We start from the raw sequence: 23,231 nt of genomic DNA on the forward strand, positions 1-23,231 counted from the left end.
TGTCTGGCACTGGAGGGCCCTCCAAGAAAACAGTTGTTTCAGAAAGCTGGCTGATGCTGTTACTGTACCAGTTTGTTCAAACTGTCATCCTACATCATGTCTCAGACTTCTGTGCTGTGAACAACATTGTTTTTCTTTGCTGTAAGGTGCTTTTATCTTTTGGACAACAAGTCCTGTAATTCCTCATAGTGGTCTTTTTGCTCGGGCTTCTACATAACTCAGAGCTTAATTTATGATCTTCCGTTAGCAACTGCAGAGAGCTTACGGCGTAAATATCTGCTTTCTGACTTTCCCTAAGGCCTTACCTGCTTTTCCATCTCAGAATTCAGTTCACTCAAATTGCTTTCTCCATATGCTGAAAACTTCTTCTACTGCAGTTTGAATAACCTGCCTGAATTGTTTTGGAAACCAAATGAGGTATTTCCAACTAAAGGATATTATTTACCTGTGTGCCAGGTACTGTTCTGAATGCATTGCCTGAAGTGTCTTATTTAAACCCTGGGAGGCAACAATGATCATGATTTGCATTTACAATCGAGGAAGTAGGCACCGGGAAGGTTAAAGAGCTTGTCTGTGGTCACACTTGCTCCAGAGCCCACGGTTTGAGTCATGACTTAAAACACTAAATATGAACATTTCTAGAACAGTGCACAATTAGCCTGTTTCTGATTTCTCACTGTTATAAAAACCCAGAACTAATTTTGTCCATGCTTTAAAGTGTCTCTTCCTCTCTTTGAAAGTGTTAGTGCTGCTTTTAAAATGGTCAATATTTCTCCTTCCATTGAAATGGAGAAAAGAAATGAGCTCACAGAGAAAAGCCAACTGAGCAAAGGATACGTTCCTTATGTTGGGAGCTACGTAGTTAGGAAATTCTTCCTGGGGCAACTGAATGAGCAGGAGCTTCCTGGCAGATTCCATCTTGTCTCCTTAGGGATCACCTCTCCTGATTGGTCGCCAAATTCACACAGTTGAGTTGCCAAACTCAAACTTCAGATAGGACATCTCATTTCACCCTCATTCAACTCTGCCAAACAGGAGTTCTCTCCATTTTACGGAAGGTGAAACTGAGGCTCAAGGAGCAGAAGCAACTTGTCCAAAAGTTAAGTAAGTGACAGAGCTGGCCCTCAGACTCAGCCCAGCATCTCTTTCTGTCCTTGATGTCTGCCTCTCTGCTTGTCCCGACAAGTGAACGATTCTGGGAAATGCTGGCACTTTTGTCATGAGGCATGAGGTCTAGGACCAGAGAAGCTGATGCTCCTGCCCGTCAGGGGCTCAGATTTGGAAAATCTCGGTGGTGTGCCTCGTCTCTCTCCACTGTGAAAATTGTGAACCAGCTCCCACTGACCTGGTGCTAAAATGGTCCCCATGTTGACGCATCAGCCCTGTGTGTCCTCTTGCTCTTTCTGGCAGGAGTAGGAGGACGTTTGAGTCTTCCAGCTGCCAGGTTAGCTCTTAGCACAGGTCGGAAGATGCTGTCCACACCCCATGGTGAGTGCCTGGGGCCCAGACAGTGGCCTTTGCCCTCCTTCCATTGAGAGAAACGCAGGTTGAGGAGCAATAGAAACTCCAGCACCACTCCTCGGGTTTCCCTATGGTGCCAGTTCCCTAGCACTGCCGTAATAAATAACCACAAACTTGGAGGCTTGAAACAACAGAAATGTAATCTCTTCCAGCTCTTGAGTCCGCAAGTCTAAAAGCCAAGCGTCAGCAAGGCCACACTCCCTCCAAAGACCCTGGGGGAGAACTGTCCTTGTCTCTTCTCATTTCTGGCGGCTCTTGGCTTGGGCAGCATCATTCAGATCTCTGCTTCTGTCTCCATGTGACCTGGTTCCTCCATGTGACCTCCATGTGTCTCCTCTTTTTATGAGGGATGCTTCTAAGTCATCGGATTTAGGGCCCACCTAAACCCAGGATGATTTTGTCTGGAGAGCCTTAACTAATTACATCTGCAAAGACCCAGCTTCCCAATAAGATTGCATTCTGAGGTTCTGATGGATGTGAATTTTAGGGAGGGACACTATTCAACCCACCACACTCACCTGGGCACCACTGTGGTTTTCCCAACAGCATCCTCTGACAGGTGTCTGATGTGAGCACTGCCACAGAAGGCTCTCGCCTGGGGTCTGGGGTCTGCGGGGGAGGCCTCCATCCAGTATGTGCTTGGGAGTGTCACCCCGATGATGCTCAGTGGACAAGGATGCAATACGGGTTCTTGCATGTAAATTACCCCACCCCTGGGCGATGCAATCATTGTGTTGGCTAGTTTCCATCCCTGCTTCCTCATCTCAAATGCTTAGTTGTTCTCTCTCTGTGCCAGACGCTCTTATAAGCACTTACCTATAATTCTTCATTTAATTTCACAGCCGCCCCATGAGGGTTGACATATCCAGCATCTGCACTGGGTACACAGAGAAACGATCGTCAGGCATGGGAGGGGGAGAAATGTTTCCTGACTCTTCTAGTTGTTTCCTGGCTGGTCGAAGAATTAAATTGACATGAGACAGGTTAGCGGGAGAAAGTCAAACAGAATTTTAATAATGTGTACGTGGGAGAGACCCAGGAGAACTGGCTAACTCACCCAAAGGGCCCAAGCCTCACCTTAAATACCATCCTCAGCTAAAGACAAAAGAGGATGTTGGAGGTGGGAGGGTTGGAGCTTCCCAGGAGAGGAAGGCAAATGACATGGAGATGGAAAAGCAGATGTTTGGTGAATAAATTTGCCGGGCCATGGAGACGGTGGGACATACCGATCTTTAACCCCCGTTCTGTCTCCCCAAACAGAGTAAACCCATGTTCTTTGAAGACAGCTCTGTTGGTAGCTCTATTCTGGGAACAAGCCCTTCATCTAAATTCTTCAGGCAGTTAAGGAGGAGGTAAAAAGAAACATTTCCTGAGTCTCTTGTTTCTTAAAAATAATCAGCCTAACTTAGTCCTCATGCCAAAGAGACACCATTTGGGATGGCAAATTTGGCTCCCCTGTACTGCATGTGGGCTTCCCAAGTGGCTTAGAGGTAAAGACTCTGCCTTCAGTGCAGGAGATGCAGGTTCAATCCCTGGGTCGGGAAGATTGCCTGGAGAAGGACATGGCAACCCACTCTTAATTTTTAAGGAAATTTAAACAACCTGTCTGAGCCTTTTTCCCACATCTTCCAAATCCTGGAGGAAATAGATACCCACTCCAGTATTCTTGCCTGGGAAATCCCATGGACAGGGGAGCCTGGCAAGCTATAGTCCATAGGGTCGCAGAGAGTCGGACACAACTGAGTGAATGAGCGTGTATGCACACACTGCCACGCACAGCTTAAGTCTCTTGCTGGTAAGCTTCAGAGATGGGATTTGAAGTGACTCTACCATCTCTGCTGTTAATCACTATGCTCTGTCACTTCTCACAAAAGAAGATATTCTTGCTGGTAAAAAATGCAGATAAATAAGCATCCATTTGACTGTGTCCTAATTCCAAATCACCCCCACTCCCTGCAGGTAAGCAGCGTGCTCTCTTTGATATACATGCCATTTCTCCCAGACCGTTGTCAGATGCATTTGCAAATATTTATGTGTTCACATATAATTATAAAATTTTATTCTGTGGGGTGCTTTCAAACTCTATGAAGTAAGGCACAGTTTGGTTTTTCAGTTAATAATGTGTTTTGAAGTGCCTTCCATGTCCATAGGTGTCTTTTGCCTTCATTCTCTTCGATGGCTGGAAAGAATTCCACGGTTTGCATATAGCACAGTTTATTATATTAGTTCCCTCTGGGGGGCTCTTGGTAATATGGTCATGTTAAAATCCACGATGAGGCATCTGTGCGCTTCAGCAAGTCATCCTCTAGGAATGATCTCAAGAAGTATGACTTCTGGGTCAGAGTATTTATACTTTCTAGAAAAGGTTAGTCTTATTCAGCTGATTGACTGACTTATGTATTTTCTGAATGACCCCATGATTCAGAGCATCAACCTTGAGTTGAGAAATACCTAGCTTCATTTTCATACTCTGCTAATTACCAGCTCTGTGACTTCTGGAAATTTAAATAACCTCTCTGAACCTATTTCCCACATCTTCCAAATCCTGGAGGAAATAGCTACCCACTCCAGTATTCTTGCCTGGAAAATCCCATGGGCAGAGGTACCTGGTGGGCTACAGTCCATGGAATCACAAAGAGTCAGACAGGATTGACACACACATTCAGAACTCCTTTGAGGATTGAATGAATTGACTTAGGGAAAATTCCCGGCGCTGTATCAGACGCATAATAGGGTTTCATTGATTCTTTCCCCAGTCTCTCACTGTCATGTATTTTCTGGCCTTTGAGAATCCCTGTCTTTCAGTCCTGGTATGTGACAAGTTCAGCAGGATCACCGTCTCTACCAGGAGTGTGTGGTGATGCTTAAGAGCCAAGCATCCTGGATTCGAATTCCCTCTCTGCTGACGGTCAGCTGTGGGACTTTAGACAAGCTAATTAACTTCCTAGACCTCAGGGTTTTTGTTTATAAAATAATGCTAACTACAATTCCTTCACCTAGGAACCATGACTTAGGAACTTGCACTTAGAACCATTGTAAGGATTCAATGAGACAGGCAGGCAGAGAGCAGTGTCTGGCACACAGCAAACATTCAGGAAAAGTCTGTAACAGAAAGCATTCTTTGTAGTATGAGCATTTTAAATAATGTGCTGTGCACCATGGAACTTTTGCAGTAGTTGGGTTACTCTGATCCCGACCCTTGAAGAATATCTACTAAGAAACTCCATAAAAGATTGACATGTCAGCAGGAATCAATACTTTCCCTGGGTCAGAGCATGAGCAGTAGCGTGAAGAAGGAATAGCATTTGCATAGCGCCTTATAATCCCTCAAGCAAATTTACCTCCATTCCTTCCTTCAATCAGAGTACAACTACTGGAAGAGATTGTTTTCCTTCTGGTCAGACGGGGAAGTCAAGGCTTAGGGCTGAGCACAGACTCACCCAACGCCCCACAGCAGCGCTTCTCTGACTCCATACCCAACTCGAGGACAGGCGTTCTGATTTGGGAAGCTGGTGACAGCCTTGCCCTGAAGGCACATTGCTTTGGCAGGTGGTAGATGGGTCTGGAAGCTCTGATGCTGTGGGACACCCAGGGCAGAGACCTCCTCTGGGCTTTGGTTTTCTCTCCTGAAAAATCAAAAGGTTGCAGTACATGATCTAGCAACATCTTGGATAAGGTTAGTTTGTTAAATTCAGCAGTAATGAAGAAGGGGGGTTTGCTGTGTCATGTTAACCTTGTCCTGTTTTTGAGGTTGTTAGTGGGCAAACCGTTTGCCCTGTTTCCTTTCCGCTGTTTCTCCCTTTCTCCACCCTCTCTCCCTCCTTCAAGAAGACTCTTGAGAGTCCCTTGGACTGCAAGGAGATCCAACCAGTCCATCCTAAAGGAGATCAGTCTTGAGTGTTCATTGGAAGGACTGATGTTGAAGCTGAAACTCTAATACTTTGGCCACCTGATGCGAAGAGCTGATTCATTTGAAAAGACCCTGACGCTGGGAAAGATTGAGGGAGGGAGGAGAAGGGGACAACAGAGGATAAGATGGTTGGATGGCATCTTTGACTCAGTGGAGATGAGTTTGAGTCAACTCCAGGAGTTGGTGATGGACAGGGAGGTCTGGCATGCCGTGGTCCATGGGGTGGCAAAGAATTGGACACAACTGAATGACTGAACTGAACTGAACTCCCTCCTCCTCTTTCTCCCCTCCTCCTTTCCTTCCCTCCTGGTTTGCTCCCTTCCTTCTTCTTTCTTTCTCTTTCCCCTCTCATGACCTCCTTTTCTCCCTTGCTCTCATCTCTGAGTCTCCTTTTGTAAGTCTGTCTCCCTCTTTTCACTCTCTCCCTCTCTGTCTTAATCACTTTCTCCTCCTCTGTCTCTCTCCCTCACTCTTTGCTGTTCTTTCCTGTCTTCTTCTCTCCCTGTCTTCCCGTTTTCTTTGGTGCCTGCTTCCATCTGTATTTTCCCCTCCCTTGTTTTCTCCCTCCTTCTCTGCCTCTCTCTGTCTCAATCTTACAATACTGCTCAGAATGTTCTCAGTTAAAAAATAAATAGTCACCATCCATCTTTTTTACCCAATTCACAGTGAATATTACTGGAAGAATTAATCAACACAAATTAAACTGACAGCAGCAAAAAGCACACAGGGTGAAATTTGTTATTGACTGCAAATCCAGAAATGACTCAAATCTTCTTGGCCAACTTTGCCTCTTTGTGCAATTTTGACCCAGGAGAATTGGACTTGATGGCCACCATCCCCATTAAAGAAAGCTCAAGATGGCAGAAGTTATAAATTAGTAAAATGTCTTACGGTCCAAACACTGATCAATTAATCAAATCCTTGTAAAATTGCAACACAAAGGAATTGATCCCAGTGAAAATAGTTTCCAAAAAAAAAATTGGAAGTAATTCAACTATGTTACGCGAGGCATTGATCTAGGAATTAAATTAGCTTAATGGAGTTTGCTCTGAAAAATGCTTCCTTAGTGAAAAGGCGTCAGGGTTGGTATAATTCTGACTTCAAAGTTTGTACACATAAACTTCAAAATGTGACTCTGGGTCATTTTCCTAAAATCTATTTCAGACCATCCCATGCTGATGGCAGGTACAGTCTCTGTATGTATGGAGTGTCCCCTGCCCAAGCAGACACTTCCAAAGGCTGTCGTGTATCAAGGGTACCTCTTCTTGGGCCCGTGAATGTGTCTCACCCACCAGTAGCACTGAGTCTGGATGCTTTGATGGTGATCTGCACACCATGGCTTCTCTGCTCACTGATGTCACCCCTGCCCCAGCCATCCCCTGGATTTGTACCAGGAGACACAATTTCTAAAACACCTTCACTCCCATTTTCATCCATCCAGTATCCAAGGAAATCAACCCTGCATATTCATTGGAAGGACTGATGCTGAAGCTCCAATACTTTGGTCACCTGATGCAAAGAGCTGACTCATTGGAAAAGACCCTGATGCTGGGAAAGATTAAGGGGAGGAGGAGAAGGGGACACCAGAGGATGAGATGGTTGGATGGCATCATTGACTCAATGGACATGAGTTTGAGCAAACTTGGGGAGATGGTGAAGGACAGGGAGGCCTGGCGTGCTGTGGTCCATGCGGTCATAAAGATTTATACACAACTGAGTGACTAAACAAGAACTATCCAGCCCCATGAAAGAGCTGCTATTACCCTATCTTACAGATGAGAAAACCAAAGCTCAGAGAGACCCCATGACTGGCTCTCATCCGTAGCGCTGGCCGAGGTAGACCCAAACCCCATCCACTGTCCCACATTCTTCCTGCTGACCTGCCTGAACTGCTGACTGCCATGCTTCTCTTCATAACAAGGCTTTGATGAGCTCCCCCACCCCAAAATACAACCAGTTATCATCCAAGAGATGCTCAAGTCTCACTAACGCTTTGCACTAGACCTCCAAAACATACACGCACACAACACACATACACACATGTTCTGGTTCCATTAATTCATCAGAAGTCAGTGTCTAAGTTAAAGACTTCTTGAATGTTAATGAATGAATAATTAACTTTAACTGTATAATTAGCCTTTAAATGTGCTGAGATCCCCCCCAGAGAGCCTCTGAAAACATGCCCAAGGAGATGATGAGCTAAAACCGGAAACTTTAGATGAGGAAATGTCAAGCCCCTTGACGATACAAGCCCCTTTCCCCAAAGGAGCCATGCGGTGACTGGAGGCCACAGTCTCCCCCTTTGCAAGGGGAAGTCTGCTTGGCCAGCAGACAGTCTTAGGGCAAGGAGTGAACATTCAGGCCATCGTGTAGCTACAAGAGAGACCCGCTGAAGTAACAGGGTCAGATCTACACACTGGAGAAAGCCGCAGCCGCTCCGCAAAGCTGTCAAAACTGCGGCAGGAAGCCGCTGGGTTAAAGTAGCTTGGGACACACGTGAGAGTCCTCCTTTGCTCTTTGCAGATTTGCAGAGAGGAGGACTTGTTTCCCCCTCTCGTTCGGAATCACTGTCATTTTTAATCATTTGCTTTCCTTGAGGACCGTGGGTGATGGGGAGAGGATGACATCACCCACGCGGCCTCGGTGATGCCTGGCGGGGGGTGGGGATGTCACACAGCCAGCACCACACAGCGTGACTTTTCAGGCGCTCTTGTGTTCCAGCCCTCGCCCTGGCGAGCCGAGGTGTCAGCTCATTTGTCACAAATGTTTGGAGAAGAGCTCACCCTTCTGTAGGGAGCAGAGGTGGGCCTGGCAGGCATTCTGTCCCCATCATGGTTCTCAGACGGGATCTGTGAGCCTCCCCCGCCCCTAAGTGGGAGAAGCACTGAGCCAGTGACAGCCGTGTGGATCGGCAGGAGCTGGGATGGCAGGGCTGTAGACGTCTCTGCTTTAAAAGCAGAAGAGAGGCTTCCCTGGTAGCTTGGTGGTAAAGAATCCGCCTGCCAATGCAGGAGACACAGGTTTGATCCCTTGTCCGGGAAGATCCCACATCCTGCGGAACAACTAAGCCCATGCATGACTACTGAGTCTGCGCTCTAGAGCTGGGAGCCGCAACTTTTGAGCCCACATGCCGCAACTGCTGAAACCCGCATGCCCTAGTGCCTGTGCTCTGCAACGAGAGAAGCCACTGCGATGAGAAACCCGTGCACCGCAGCAAAACGTAGCTCCCACTCGCCGGAACTATAGCAAAGCCTGCACAGCAACAAAGACCCACCACAAAAATGAGTAAATGAGTACATTAAGAAAAGAAGAAAAAAAGCAAGAGAAGAAAACACCAAGCAGAAAAACATCACCGGCTCCTCCCTGTGAGGGCTGGGGCTTCCAGCCATGGCTCTGAGTTCTGAGGGGTTCTTCGTCCAGTGCCCACTTCCAATGTCTGTGTTGTTTCATCCCCAGAGCTGCCAGTTACCACAGTGAAGCCTAACGTGCCTCTCTCTCACCCACCATCACAGTGCCAATCCCCCCAGCGTTTTGGGTCTCAGGTGAGCTTCTCTTTCTGACGCTCCACCCTCAACAAGAAGCTATGGCCATCTATGCCTAAACGACTCCCAAACAAGTAGGGTTAAGATGTGTTGAGGGCAAGAGATGTCTCCTCTGGAGGTGACACCAGACCACACATGGCTGAGCATCTCCTGGGAAAGAGACAGACGAAACTGAACAACCCACCAGATCTTTTAAAACCCCGATGGCTCTGATCTGATCCTTTCCCTTTTTTCATCACGGTGGGCCTCACATCGAGCTGTAACCCCAGCCTGAATTTCGTAAGAGGCAGAGCTGCTTCTGTTTACTCCACGGTCTATGGATAACATGGTCCCGGTGGTTATGTCTGTGGCCTTTGTCGTCACGCTGTGTTAAGCCCAAGTGCCATCTGACACTTACATAAGCTGGCCTGCCATGTCCCTCACTTTACCTCTCAGGGCTTCCATTTCCTCGTTCCACAGGGATGGCAGGTGTGCATCCAACTTTATTCAGTTAGAAGAAGTAAGTGAAACAAGATAATGTCTATAAAGTATTCAGGACCGGGTTTGTCCTGCACAGTGCATGAATGTTATAAGCCCCTCTGCTGGAAAATCTGAATGCAGAGGGATCCATCAGTGCAGGCCCTGCACACACATCTCCTTACATAACCTCCCTTTATTCCCAGTGGCCCTTGGAGGGCAGCTCGCATCTGCCCCGCTTTACAGGGAGAAGAAGGAGGCTGAGAAACACAGGGGCCTTGTTCAAAGGCTTTGACCACAAAGCCTGAGCTGGAAGACGTCAGCAAGTTTTACATCTTTTCAATAATGGGAACATTTTTCCTTCAGTGGGAAGGAGATCAAAGGCACAGGTCTCTGAGTCGGAGCCAGGAGAGGCAAGGCCCTGGCCTCCCCCGCCCACTGGGAGCCACTTCTGTAGCCCCCAACCTCGTGTGGCCATTTATACTGGAATATGATTTAATGAAAAGAAATAAAATGGACACCTCGGGTCCTCAGTTGCACTAACTACATGTGAAGTGCTCGATAGTCATAGCACAGATATGGAGTATTTCCATCACTGTAGAAAGTTCTGGACAGTGCTGCTATAGACAGTGTGCATGTAGTAAGTCCCCTACGTACAATTGAGTTCCATTCCGAGAGTGCATTCATAAGTCCAATTTGTTCCTGAGTCCAACAGAGTTAGCTTAGGCGCCCGACTAACACAGTCAGCTATATTGTACTGTACTATAATAAGTTTATATTACATTCATGCAAATAATACATTAAAAAACAGGCACAAAAAATAGAGAAAGCATTTTTAATGTTACAGTACAGTACCTTGTAAAGTACAGTAGTTTAGTACAACAGGGCTGGCATACAGGGGCTGGCATGGAGCGAACAGGCAAGAAGAGTCACTGACTGGAGGGGAGAAAGGAGGTGAGAGATGGGAAAGCTGAAGGATATTCAGCAAGAGGAGATGGAGGGTAAGCCGTGATTTCACTCGCCCTTAACATTGATGGAATGCATATTAGCATCTTTGAAAGTTCGTAACTTGAAGGTTCCTTTGTAGGGAACTTCCTGTACAAAGTTTGGAAATTCAGCTGGTGAGCTTCAGGCAGGCTTTCGTTGTTGTTCAGTCACTAAGCTGTGTCCCACTCTTTGTGACCCCGTGGACTGCAGCATGCCAGGTCTCCCTGCCCCTCACCATCCCCCATAGTTCACCCAAGTTCATGTCCATTGAGTTGGTGATGCCATCCAACCATCTCATCTTCTGCTCCCCCTTTCTCCTCCTGCCTTCATTCTTTCCCAGCATCAGGGTCTTTTCCAATGAGTCAGCTCTTCCCATCAGGTGTCCAAAATATTGGAGGTTCAGCTTCAGCATCAGTCCTTCCAGTGAATATTCAGGGTTGATTTCCCTTAGAACTGACTGGTTTGATCTCCTTGCTGTCCAGGGGACTCTCAGGTTTTCTCCAGCACTACAATTCCTTAGCCTCTCGCAATCTCATCTGCTCATAAACAACACAAGAAAATAAAATAATTAATAATAATAAATCTCCGTACTGGGCATTTGTGAGGCCCCACTGGGACAATGCGTGTAAAATAACTGTGCACTTCTGTCGAGCATTGTACAAACAATGGCCATGTCTATCGGGGGCGCTGTGTAAGCCCTCAGATGTTCTTGAACATGCAGGTATCTGTGACCAATGCACTTAGACTCCAGCTGTCTAGAATCCTCCATGAGGGACAGAAATCAAAGTCACGTAGCCCTGTGGCTTCCTTCACCTGTTGTCCTCACTTTGGTTCTGACGTGGCCCTGAGACCGCAGAGAGTCTTCCTGGCCATACCCCTCTAAGGGTACTGGTGCCAGTCCACCCAGAGGTGCCCACGTGTGATCACTTTGCTCAGAATTAACTGTGTCTTTTGCAGGTGTCCTCCCTCTGACTTGATGATATCTTGCTTTTGCAAGCTTCGTTTTCCAAGTAAACTTCCCCTTTTTCTTTGCGCTTATCCAGCTGTTTTTTGCTCAGCTCAAGACTTGTCATGAAATATGGTAATGATTTGCAGAAATCTGTGCCTCTCCATAAAATACAAATTTAAACTGCTCTTGGACAGCTCTCATACAGGGGCCAGGTACAAATTTAATTTCCATTCCAGAAATGTATCAGCATGTGGTGGGTTAGCAGGATGGGGAGGACTTTCACCCCATGAATACCAACAAATGGCCTTCACATATGAATACCCTTGTACACACCTAGGCGTTTGTTTGTGTTTGCTTTTTGAGGAATTGAGGTGAAAGAGATGGGTGAGTCTTAGAAAGTTTCAATAAAACCCAGGTTCTTAGCATCCCTATGGCAACATAAAGCGTTGGAGTTGCAGGCATTCCACCTTCATTAAGACGATACATGCCATCCATTTGTCCCAAAGACCCCAGGACACATGTTATCCTAAGTCTCAGTTTCCCTATTTGGACTGACAGAGATGACTCAGGTTTCAGAATTATAGAATTCCATAGTTCCACAATGTCAACCTCATCTCACAGATGACAAACCAGCAGTGCAAAAGAAGGAAGTGACTTTCCTGAGGTGATGCTGTCATCCAAATGTAGACAAAGAACATAGATCCCTTCCACCTGTTCCTCCATGGCTCCTGTCACATGCCCTCCTGCCATCATGCACAAATCAACCTTTAACAACTACACGCCCCACCCCCACAACGTCCATGGGTCTCAGAGAAACCTGTATGCAGGTCAAGAAGCAACAGTTAGAACTGGACATGGAACAATAGACTGGCTCAAAATTGGGAAACGAGTACATCATTCTTGGATGTACTGGGTTGGATGAAACACAAGCTGGAATCAAGATTGCCAGGAGAAATATCAATAACCTCAGATACACAGATGACACCACTCTTATGATAGAAAGTAAAGAGGAACTAAAGAGCCTCTTGATAAAGGTGAAAGAGGAGAGTGAAAAAGTTGGCTTAAATCTCAACATTCAAAAAACTAAGATCATGGCACCTGGTTCCATCAATTCATGGCAAATATATGGGGAAACAATGGAAACAGAGGCAGAGTTTATTTTCTTGGGCTCCAAAATCACTCAGATGGTGACTGCAGCCATGAAATTAAAAGACACATGCTCCTTGGAAGAAAAGCCATGACAAAACTAGATAGCATATTAAAAAGCAAAAACATTACTTTTCTGACAAAGGTCCCTGTAGTCAAAGCTATGGTTTTCCCAGTAGTCATGTGTGGATGTGAGTGTTGGACCATATGGTCCATGTTCTGGACCATAAAGAAGGCTGAGCAGTGAAGAATTGATGCTTTCAAACTGTGGTGTTGGCGAACTCTTGAGATTGAGTCCCTTGGACTGCAAGGAGATCAAACCAGTCAATCCTAAAGGAAATCCACCCTGAATATTCATTGGAAGGACTGATCCTGAAACTGAAGCTCCAATACTCTGGCCACCTGATGGGAGAAGCCAACTCATTAGAAAAGACTCTGATGCTGGGAAAGATTGAGGGCAGGAGGAGAAGGGGGCAACAGAGGATGAGATGTTTGAATGACATCACTGACTCAATGGACATGAGTTTGAGCAAACTCTGGACGATGGTGGACAGGGAAGCCTGGCGTGCTGCAGTCCATGGGGTCACAACAAGTCGGACACAACTGAGCGACTGAACCACAGTAGCATTGCTGGCTCTCCGGAAAGGCTCTTTCCTCTTGGTTTGTCAGTTGCGTTCATCATCACCATTGACAACACCCGGTTTTTCCCACTCTTCCACTTGGATCATCTGACGCCCTTTTAATGGTCTCAGAGAATAAAGCTGAGTCGCCAACCCTATAGCCCTGAGATGAAAGCTTCAGAGTCTGTTGGCGAGACACGTCCTGTAGTTTGGCCCCATCTCTAGCCATTAAAGAAACAAAAAAATTAAAATGAAGAACATAGCTGTAAACCTTCCAAATAGTTTTGTTCCCACAGGGAGCCCTTCAGCAGTTGTCTCTGGAAGGAGGCAGCATTTTTCATGCTCTCTCTGCCACTTTCATTTTTCTTTGCTTCACTGTTTTATGTCTTCTTGTTAAGGAGAGAAGGGCAGTAAAGCTGAAAAAGTGTCAGGAAGTTGAGCACTCCTCAACTGACTTTTCTTATTACTTTAGAGTTTATACTTCTGTCCCTGTTTTCAAGGGTGGTTGATCATTTCAGCCTTCTTTTTTTTTTTTAACTTTACAGTATTGTATTGGTTTTGCCATATATCAACATGAATCCGCCTTCTTAAATAACTTAAAAAATAGGAAGCAACATACATGCCCACTAATAGGTATGTAGGTCATGAATTAGGCGCAGCCTTGTCTTTGAACCCCTTCATGAATCACAGCCTTGTCATGGTGAAGGGGCTTGTGTAACCCAAAGAAGCCATAAGCCATGCCATGAAGGGCCACCCAAGATGGATGGGTCACAGTGAAGTTCAGTTCAGTTCAGTCGCTCAGTCTTGTCCGATTCTTTGCGACCCTATGGACCATACATAGCATGCTGAGTCTCCCTGTCCAGCACCAACTCCCAGAGTTTACCCAAACTCATGTCCATTGAGAAGGTGATGCCATCCAACCATCTCATCCTCTGTTGTCCCCTTCTCCTGCCTTCAATCTTTCCCAGCATCAGGGTTTCTTCAAACGAGTCAGTTCTTCGCATCAGGTGGCCAAAGTATTGGAGTTTCAGCTTCAACATCAGTCCTTCCGCTGTGAAAAGTTCTGACAAAATGTGGTCCACAACAAAATCTAGACAGGGTATTGAAAAGCAGAGACATCACTTGGCCAACAAAGGTCCATGTGGTCAAAGCTATGGTTTTTCCAGTAGTCATGTACAAATGTGAGAGTTGGTCCATAAACAGGGCTGGATACCAAAGAATTGATGCTTTTGAATTGTGGTGTTGGAGAAGACCCTTGAGAGTCCTTGGACAGCAAGGAGATCAAACCAGTCCATCCTAAAGGAAATCAACCCTGAATATTCATTGGAAGGGCTGGTGCTGAAGCTCCAATACTCTGGCCACCTGATGCAAAGAGTCGACTCATTGGAAAAGACCCTGATGCTGGGAAAGATCAAAGGCAAAAGAAGACGCCGGCACAGGATGAGATGGTTAGATAGCACTGAGTCCATAGACTCAATGGACATAAATTTGAGCAATCTGCGGGAGACAGTGGAGGACAGAGGAGCCTGGCGTGCTGTAGTCCGTAGGGTCAGAAAGAGCCGTACGCGACTTAGCAACTAAACAGCAGCAATGATATCTTTGAGAGGGTTACCGGATGCTTGCTTTTTAAAGGGTGCTGACTGGGAGAGGTGAACAGAACTTTTGAGATGATGGTGATGTTTTCTTTCTCGATCTGTGTGATGATTTCAAGGATGTACACGTATGTAAAAATTTATCTAGTGCTTTATTTCATATAAGTTATACCTAAATAAAAATAAATGTACCAAAAAATTAAAAAGAGTGCTCTGTTTACTGACATGGAAGCACATTCACTATGTGTGGGATGAAATAAGAAAAGAAAGCCATCGGTAAGATGGTTTGCATGGCATCATTATATTTTGGATATTGAAACAGTGTTGGCAAACTAATGTCCCATGGGCCAGGCTATTTCATGTAAATAACCTTTTATTGGGACAGAGTTGAACTCCTTCATTTATGTGTTATCGATGGCTGCTCTCATACTATGCATAATTTCCTAGGATTTTGATAACAAAGCATCACAAACTGAGAAGCTTAAGCAATAGGAATTTTTTTGTCTCATATTTCTGGAGGCTGGAAGGTCAAGATCAAGGTTGTCCGTAGGGCTGTGGCCCCTCTGAAGGCACCAGAAGGGTCTTCTGGCCTCTGGTGGTTCCTAGGCTTGTGGCAGCATAACTCCCACCTTCCCTTGACAGTCTCCCTGTGAGCACGTCTGTGTCCAGATTCCTTCTTTTTACTTTTTAAAAACTTTTTATTTTGTACTGGGATCTAACCAATTAACGACATTGTAATAGTTTCAGGTGGATAGCCAGGGACTCAGCCATACATATACATGTATCTATTCTCCCCTGGGTGTTCATTGGAAGGACTGATGCTGAAGCTGAAACTCCAATACTTTGGCCAACGAGTTGACTCATTGGAAAAGACCCTGATGCTGGGAGGGATTGGGGGCAGGAGGAGAAGGGGGTGACAGAGGATGAGATGGCTGGATGGCATCACTGACTCGATGGACATGAGTTTGGGTAAACTCCGGGAGTTGGTGATGGACAGGGAGGCCTGGCATGCTGCAATTCATGGGGTCGCAAAGAATCGGACACAACTGAGCAACTGAACTGACTGAACTGATTCTCCCCTGGTGGCTCAGATGGTAAAGAATCCGCCCTCAATGCAGGGTTCAGATCCCTGCTTTGGGAAGAGCCCCTGGAGAAGGGAATGACAACCCACTCCAGTGTTCTTTCCTGGGAAATTCTGTGAGCAGAGGAGCCTGGTGGGCTACAGTCCATGGGGTTGCAAAAAGTCCAACACAACTGAACCTCTAACACACATTCTTCCCCAAACTCCCCTCCCATCCAGGCTGCCACGTAACATGGAGCAGAGTTCCCTGTGCTATACTGTAGGTCCTTGTTGGCTATTCACTTAAAATAGAGCAGTGTGTACATACACATTCCAAACTCCCTGACTATCCCTTCTCCCCATTCTTCCCCCTGGCAACATAAGTTCGTTCTCTCCAAATTCCTTCTTTTTATCAGGACACCAGTGGTATTGGGTTAGGAGCCCACCTTGCTCCAGTATGACCTTGCCTTAATTAATCACATCTGCAATGACCCCATCTCCAAATAAGCTCATATTCAGAGATACTTGAGCTTAGGACTTCAACATATGAATTTTGAGAAAGCACAATTCAGCCTGTAACATGCTACACCAGCAGAGTTGAGTAGTTGCATCAGAGACTAAGCCTAAACTATTTATTATAGTGTCTTTACAAAAGAAGTTACCAGCCCCTGTTTTCAAAGATGTGTGTATGTGTGTGTGTATATACAAATGCATACAAAATTTGGAAGTTTGTTCGCAAATACATTAACAGAGGTTGCCTCTGAGTTACAGAATTATAGGCAATTTTAACTGTACTCTTAATATTTTCTACATTATTTTGGCTTCTAAAAATTATGATATAATAATATTTGTAATACAAATGAATAGTAAACATATCTCTTTGGACAGGAAAGGACATCATTCCTGTTTAGTCTCTCTGCTTCCTACACGCAGCCACCAAAGTCTCCTGTCCGTTAATGGTTTGTTTTGTTCCAACGCAAACCTCTCTAAATAGGCCACCGTTCTACACTGTTGGGAGTGCTGATGGCAAACACTTAGCGACCAGCAAACTCAACTGTTTACTCACTTGGGCATAAGGATTCTTCATGTCTTTATTTAGCTGCCTCTTGTAACTCAGGGAGAAAAGGTTTTGGCTTTTATCTCCTCATTAAAAATAGATCCTTTTATGATGACGGGACAGAGCAGTGATGAGTCATCTCCTGGATGATAGGGAAGTGTGCGATGCTGGATCAGGCCTCGGGAGATGGGCCCCAAGACGGTATCTCGCCAATGCCTTGACTCCCTGGCTTCTTGTCGTTGCAGGAAACTGGATGCTTTCATCTACGACGCTGCCGTCTTGAATTACAAGGCTGGGAGGGACGAAGGCTGCAAGCTGGTGACCATTGGGAGTGGGTACATCTTTGCTACCACTGGTTACGGGATCGCCCTCCAGAAGGGTTCGCCGTGGAAGAGGCAGATTGACCTGGCCCTGCTCCAGTTTGTGGGTGATGGTAAGACTCTGGTTGACTTCCCCTACTTCCGGGGGACTGGAGACCCTCACACTCTCTGCTTCCTAACTGGCTTTCCAGTGGATCTTTGGGTAATGACTTAACTCACTGTAAATATTTACTGAGTGCTGACCACATGGTACCATGGTTCTTTAGGTTGCTTATAATGGAAACCAATTACAGACAGCTAAGTCAATTAAAAGGAGTTTATTTTAAGGATACAGAAGTGTCTATCTCAGTGAATTTAGGAAAGAGTTGAGCAAATAGGTTCAGAGGGAAAAACAGGAACCAGGGCAGGCCTGGGGCCTCAGCAGCAGTAATTCATGGGTCCTCTCTCTGAAGGAGTGCTTCTCAGTGTGGGGCAGGGATTTCATCCCCTGGGGGATATTTAGCTGCGTCTGGAGATATTTTTGATTGTCATGACAAGGAGGTTATTTGATACCAGCATTTGGTGGGTAGAGGCCAGGAGTGAGGGTGCTGGCATCTTTCAATGCCCAGGACAGCACCCCCCCCCCGCAAAAAAAAAATCTCAAAACACAGAATTATCTGACCCCAAGCATACAGTAAAGAATCTGCCTGCAACATAGGGGACCCAGGTTCAATCCCTGGGTCGGAAAGATCCCCTGGAGGAGGACATGGCGACCCACTCTATTCTTCTTGCCTGGAGAGTCCCATGGACAGAGGAGCCTGGTGAACTATAGTCCATGGGGTCACAAAGGGTTGGACACAACTGAGCAGCTTTGACTTTCACATGTTTATAGTATCAGGGTTGAGGGGGAAAGCTCTGCTCTAGAGCACTTCTTGTTCAGTTGCTAAGTCTCTGAACGCAGTCACGCCCAGTGTCTGACTCTTTGAGACCCAGTGGACTATAGTACACCAGGCTCCCCTGTCCATCACTGTTTCTAGAGCAGTGACATCACACAACTAGGCTGTAATAAGTCCCAGTCTCTATTTTCCAAATTCTAGATTTCAAATTCCAGAGGAAGGATTCCTGATCGATTTTGGGTCAAAGGCTCTTTCCTGGACCTCTCAGGAGTGAATAAAGGGTAGGGTTACGTTGTCCTAACATGACAGCTCCTACTGTCTTCCTATGGGGAGATGAAGGAGAGGTGATTGCTATACAGGGAAGAGTTAGCAGAAACCCCATGGGTTTCCACTACAGTCCACCCCTTGGCTGCCTATCCTGAAAAAAGACCATTTCCACCCACATGGGCTTGCAGTCTAATGGAATGAGGGTGTTTCTGGAGCTTCCAGCTAACTGGACTGACTCTCTCCAGCAGCATTTCCTTCTGTCCATCTCTCCTTTTAGTTGGGGATTTCAACATAGCCCATTGCTCCAGGACATGGTTTTAGAATCCTGTTCTGGCTCCAGTGGCATGTTGGAGCCCTTGGATTTGCCAACACTGAGATGGGAAAAGCAAAAGCAGCAGAGATGGCAGGTGAACCCTAGAAACGGGTAAGTGTGAGTAGGAAACAGAAGTTCAGGGCATAGGTCAGAAGCTGCGTTCAAGGGTGGAGGCTACATTTGGAGATGGTTCCCGAAAATGCAGGGCTTCCCAGGTGGCACTAGAAATAAAGAACCCGCCTGTCAATGAGGGCGATATAAGAACCTTGGGTTTGCTCCCTGGGTCAGGAAGATCCCCTGGAGTGGGAGATGGCAACCTACTCCAGTATTCTTGCCTGGAGAATCCCATGCACAGAGGAGCCTGGTGGGCTACAATCCATAGGATCACAAAGAGTCGTACACAACTGAAGTGACTGAGCATGCACACATGCGAAAACATGCTTCTCTTGTCCAGGGCTGGGGAGGACGGTCTGTCAACCACTGTGGCCAAACACAGTGTTGAAAGAGGCAGAGGTTTGTGTGTATGGTTAGTGTAAACTTGAGCAAAGGGCATAATGCCTTATACCCTCTACTCCCAGATTTAAACCTTGGGTTCTCACAGTGTCATCAAGAAACCTAAATGTGGTTTATATTTAACTCCCACATGAGAGCATCTGAATCTTTGGATTCTCTCTAGGGCATTGGTACCTTTCAGTCAGATCAACACCCGTGTTTTCTGTGTTGTAGTGACTTGTAGCTGTGTTGCCCAGTTATTGCTGTGACATCTCGGAAGAACATGACAATTGGCATTTATTTTGCTCATGGGAGCACAGGTGGAGTGGGAAAGCTTGCCTTGGGCCATGGTGGCTCCACCTCCTGCTGCCACAAGCCCAGGGATCATCTCTGTGGTCTTTGTTCCATCCGTGTTTATTCTGTGTCTCAGGCTGAAAGGGCAGCAGCTAGCTGGGAGAAGCTCTTTTCCTGGCTGTGTTGGAGGCACAGGAGAAAACACCCACCTGCGCGGGCACATTTCAAGTCTCAGCTTTCTTTTTTTAATTTTTTTATTTTATATGGGAGTATAGTTGCAGAACCTGTATGCAGTGCAGGAGCTACTGGAGATATGGGTTCTATTCCTGAGTTGGGAAGATCCCCTGGAAGAGGGCATGGCAACCCACTCCAGTATTCATGGGCTTCCTTGGTGTCTCAGAAGGTAAAGAATCTGCCTACAATGCAGGAGATCTAGGTTTGATCTTTGGGTTGGGAAGATCTGGAGGAGGGAATGGCTACCCACTCCAGGATTCTGGCCTGCAGAATCCCATGGACAGAGGAGCCTGGAGGGCTACAGTCCATGGGGTCACAAAGAGTCGGACACGACTAAAGCAACTGAACACAGCACAGCACATAGATGGACCAGCAGTGCTCTGTTAATTTCAGGTGTATAGCAGAGTGATTCAGTTCTACAGATACATGTGTCTGTTCTTTTTCGAATTCTTTTTCCCATTTAGGTTGTTACATAATATTGATTGGGCTTCCCTGGTGGCTCAGACGGTAAAGAATCTGCCTGCAATATGAGGAGACCCCGGATCGGTTCCTGAGTTGGGAAGATCCCCTGGAGAAGGGAATGGCAACCTGCTCCAGTATTCTTGCCTGGAGAGTTCCATGGACAGAGGAGCCTGGCGGGCTATAGTTCTTGGTGTTGCCAAGAGTCAGAGACGACTGAGCAACTAAGAATTTCTTTCATAATATTGAGCAGAGTTCCCTGTGCTATACAATAGGTCCTTGTTGGCTAGCTTTGTCACATTCACATCTGCTAACACCTTTCTGTCCGAAGCAAGTCCTATGGCCAAGCCCAGAGTATACTCTGGAGCAGGGGTGCCAACCTCAGGGGTCTAATGATGATCTGAGGTGGAGCTGATGTAATCATAATAGAAATGAAATGCTCAATAGATTTAATGTGCTTGAGTTATCCCGAAACCATTTCCCACCCCCCATCCATAGAAAGATTGTCTTCTGTGAAACCGGTCCCTGGTGCCAAAAAGGTTGGGACTGCTGCTCTGGAGTATGCTCTGCCTTGTAAAGAGGAGTTTTGGAGTCAGACGACCAGGCGTGTGTGCACAGAGGAGTGAAGCATCCATCTGCCACGGTGGTCACCTAAGCACCTCCCCGTGGTGTGAACTACCCCACTACGAGGGTCTCATTTCCAGCAGTAAAAACCACAGACTCTTGAACATAACCAGCAACCGGTCATTGAAGGACTGGATGAATACCTACACACATGGATGAATGGTTAGTGTCAGGATGTATTTCATTTGACAGAAAACTTTTAAATATGATGGGTAGCTGTCAAATCTGTCAGTTCTAACTCTACACCTACCTACCACTGCTGTCACTTCTGCGGCATCTTTTATGAAATAGCAGCATATTTGGGGAATAGGATATGCCAATCACCACACCGGATGTGTTACATGTGTTCTTTAATTGAATATTCATCACAACTTTATAAAGTTAAATATTGCCTATGATCATTTTACGGAGAATGAAACCGCAGCTCAGTGGGCTTATCAGTCCCTTAGTGAGTAAGTGGCGAAGCCTCTACTTTAAGGGAACTTACTGTTGATGAGGGTCAGTCATTTCAGACTTTTGTTTCATTAATTCTCCAGAATGCCTATTAAAGTTTGCTTATTAGATGCCTGAGATGTATAGATCCCTGTGTGTGTACACGTGTATGTGTGTGCTCTTGCACACTCAATCGTATCTGACTCTTTGTAAGCCCACCAGGCTCCTCTGTCCATGGGATTTCCCAGGCAAGAATGCTGGAGTGGGTTGCCATTTCCTACTCCAGGGGATCTTCGAGACCCAGGGATCAAACCAGCATCTCCTGCCTGGGCAGACAGGGTCTTTACCACTAGCACCATCTGGGAAGCCAATAGACCCTTGAAGAAGAAGTAATTTAGTGTATGTTGGATGATATCTATTGTCCCATTTCCAAATGCTTCTGTGAAAAGGTTAATTTTTTTTTAGCCTCAGTTTATTCATCTGCAATTGAATACAGAAATATTTACCAGATAAGGTTGTCATGAAGATAAAATGAAAAGTTATATTTAAACAGCCACCTGGAAATAGAAATGATTCAGTAAATGCCATCATCACCACCACCATCATCATCATTGTCCCCCTCCCCTTCCTCCTCTCTTCGTCCTCTCTCCCCACCCCCACATTATTGTTGTCCATCCACAGCTCAAGGATTCAAAAAACCATTTTTAATGTCGTATTGGTGATAATATGGTCAAGTTAGCATCATGCATTGGAGAAGGAAATAGCAACCCACTCCAGTGTTCTTGCCTGGAGAATCCCAGGGACAGGGGAGCCTGGTGGGCTGCCGTCTAAGGGGTCGCACAGAGTCAGACATGACTGAAGCAACTTAGCAGCAGTAGCAGCAGCAACCATCGTGGAAATGCCATTCTGAACAGAAACCTCCCCTCTGTGGCAAATAAAAAAACAGTAGAGGCATCCAGATAAACCAAAGAGGTGTTTCCTGTTTTAACAGAGTGTCTAGATTCTTAGAGACATTTTCTGTCCCAGTTCAGGTCTTTCCTGGTCAGACTGTCTGGATTGGGGGATGTGTCTTCACAGCTTCATCTTCAGAGACCATCTGGAGGCCAAGCCATGGGAGAGAAAATGACGTGGCTCCAGGGGGCGTCTTGAGATAATCTTCCCGGAAAGCCACGTCCAATTCTGAATGTCTCTCTAGGAGTAAATACATGAATTAACACAGCTGCATAAATATTTCACTTATCTTATGCAGCTTTGGCAGGATTAATTATACTCCAAAATTAGACCTGGAAAAAGCACAGTGCTGAGCGGTCCCTAATTATTATTCATCCCCTGGAATGGAGTGTTTATCTCTTGTTATAGAGTAGCTTCGGTGGACGATTACGAGTCTAATGAGTGTCAAAAGTATAAAAAATTTTCCTAATGAGCTGTGTAAATATAACCTTTTGAGTAGAGTGTTTGGTTATTGGGGGAACCTCTTATGTGAAGCCTACCAAGCATTTCCCTAGGAAAGGGCCTGCCAATCTCCTGTAAGAGATACACAGGGTCCCAGTAAGACCTTACCCTCCTTTTCCTGTCTGACTGTTGTGTCCTTTCTGAAATAGTGGCACGCACCTGCATGCGTGGTAAGTTGCTTCGCTCATGTCCGACTCTGTGCTACCCCTTGGACTGTAGCCCACCAGGCTCCTCTGTCTATGGGTTTCTCCAGGCAGAAGTGCTAGAATGGGTGGCCATGCCCTTCTCCAGGGGATCTTCCTGACCCAGGGACCAAATCTGCGTCTCTTATGTCTCCTGCATTGGCAGGCGGGTTCTTTACCACTAGCGCCACCTGGGGGTTCACCTGGGGACACTCAAAGATACTTTTCAGCATCCATCATCAATACCCATTGTTTACTGAGAAACACACGTTCCTAGGCACTGAGGTTCCAAGAAGGAATCCTTCCTTCAAGGAGCTTACCATCCAGTTGGTTGGCAATGTGTGGAATTAAAATGTCTAATTAATAAATAAATAAACATCCTGTTTCGAAAAAAATATGAACACGTTTGTAAAATTCATGTATATATGTTAATATATACTATATATT

General features: G+C 46.0%; 1 protein-coding gene across 4 annotated transcripts in view; it reads left to right on the forward strand.

Annotated features, from left to right (window-relative positions):
* GRIN2A (glutamate ionotropic receptor NMDA type subunit 2A) overlaps positions 1 to 23,231 on the forward strand; it is a 453,818-nt gene that overhangs the window by 383,365 nt on the left and 47,222 nt on the right. For all 4 annotated transcript variants that reach the window (XR_015154758.1, XM_086375824.1, XM_086375825.1 and 1 more), the window contains one exon: positions 17,086 to 17,273. Coding sequence is in view for 3 of the 4 variants with exons in the window: in XM_086375824.1 (XP_086231950.1) it covers positions 17,086 to 17,273 (188 nt within the window). In the remaining variant the exon portion in view is untranslated. The remainder of the gene's footprint in view (positions 1 to 17,085; positions 17,274 to 23,231) is intronic.

Source organism: Bos grunniens, chromosome 25 (genome assembly GCF_055505025.1).
Source record: "Bos grunniens cultivar Pamir isolate PY7600 chromosome 25, Bosgru_T2T1.0, whole genome shotgun sequence".
NCBI classification, from domain to species: Eukaryota; Metazoa; Chordata; class Mammalia; order Artiodactyla; family Bovidae; genus Bos; species Bos grunniens.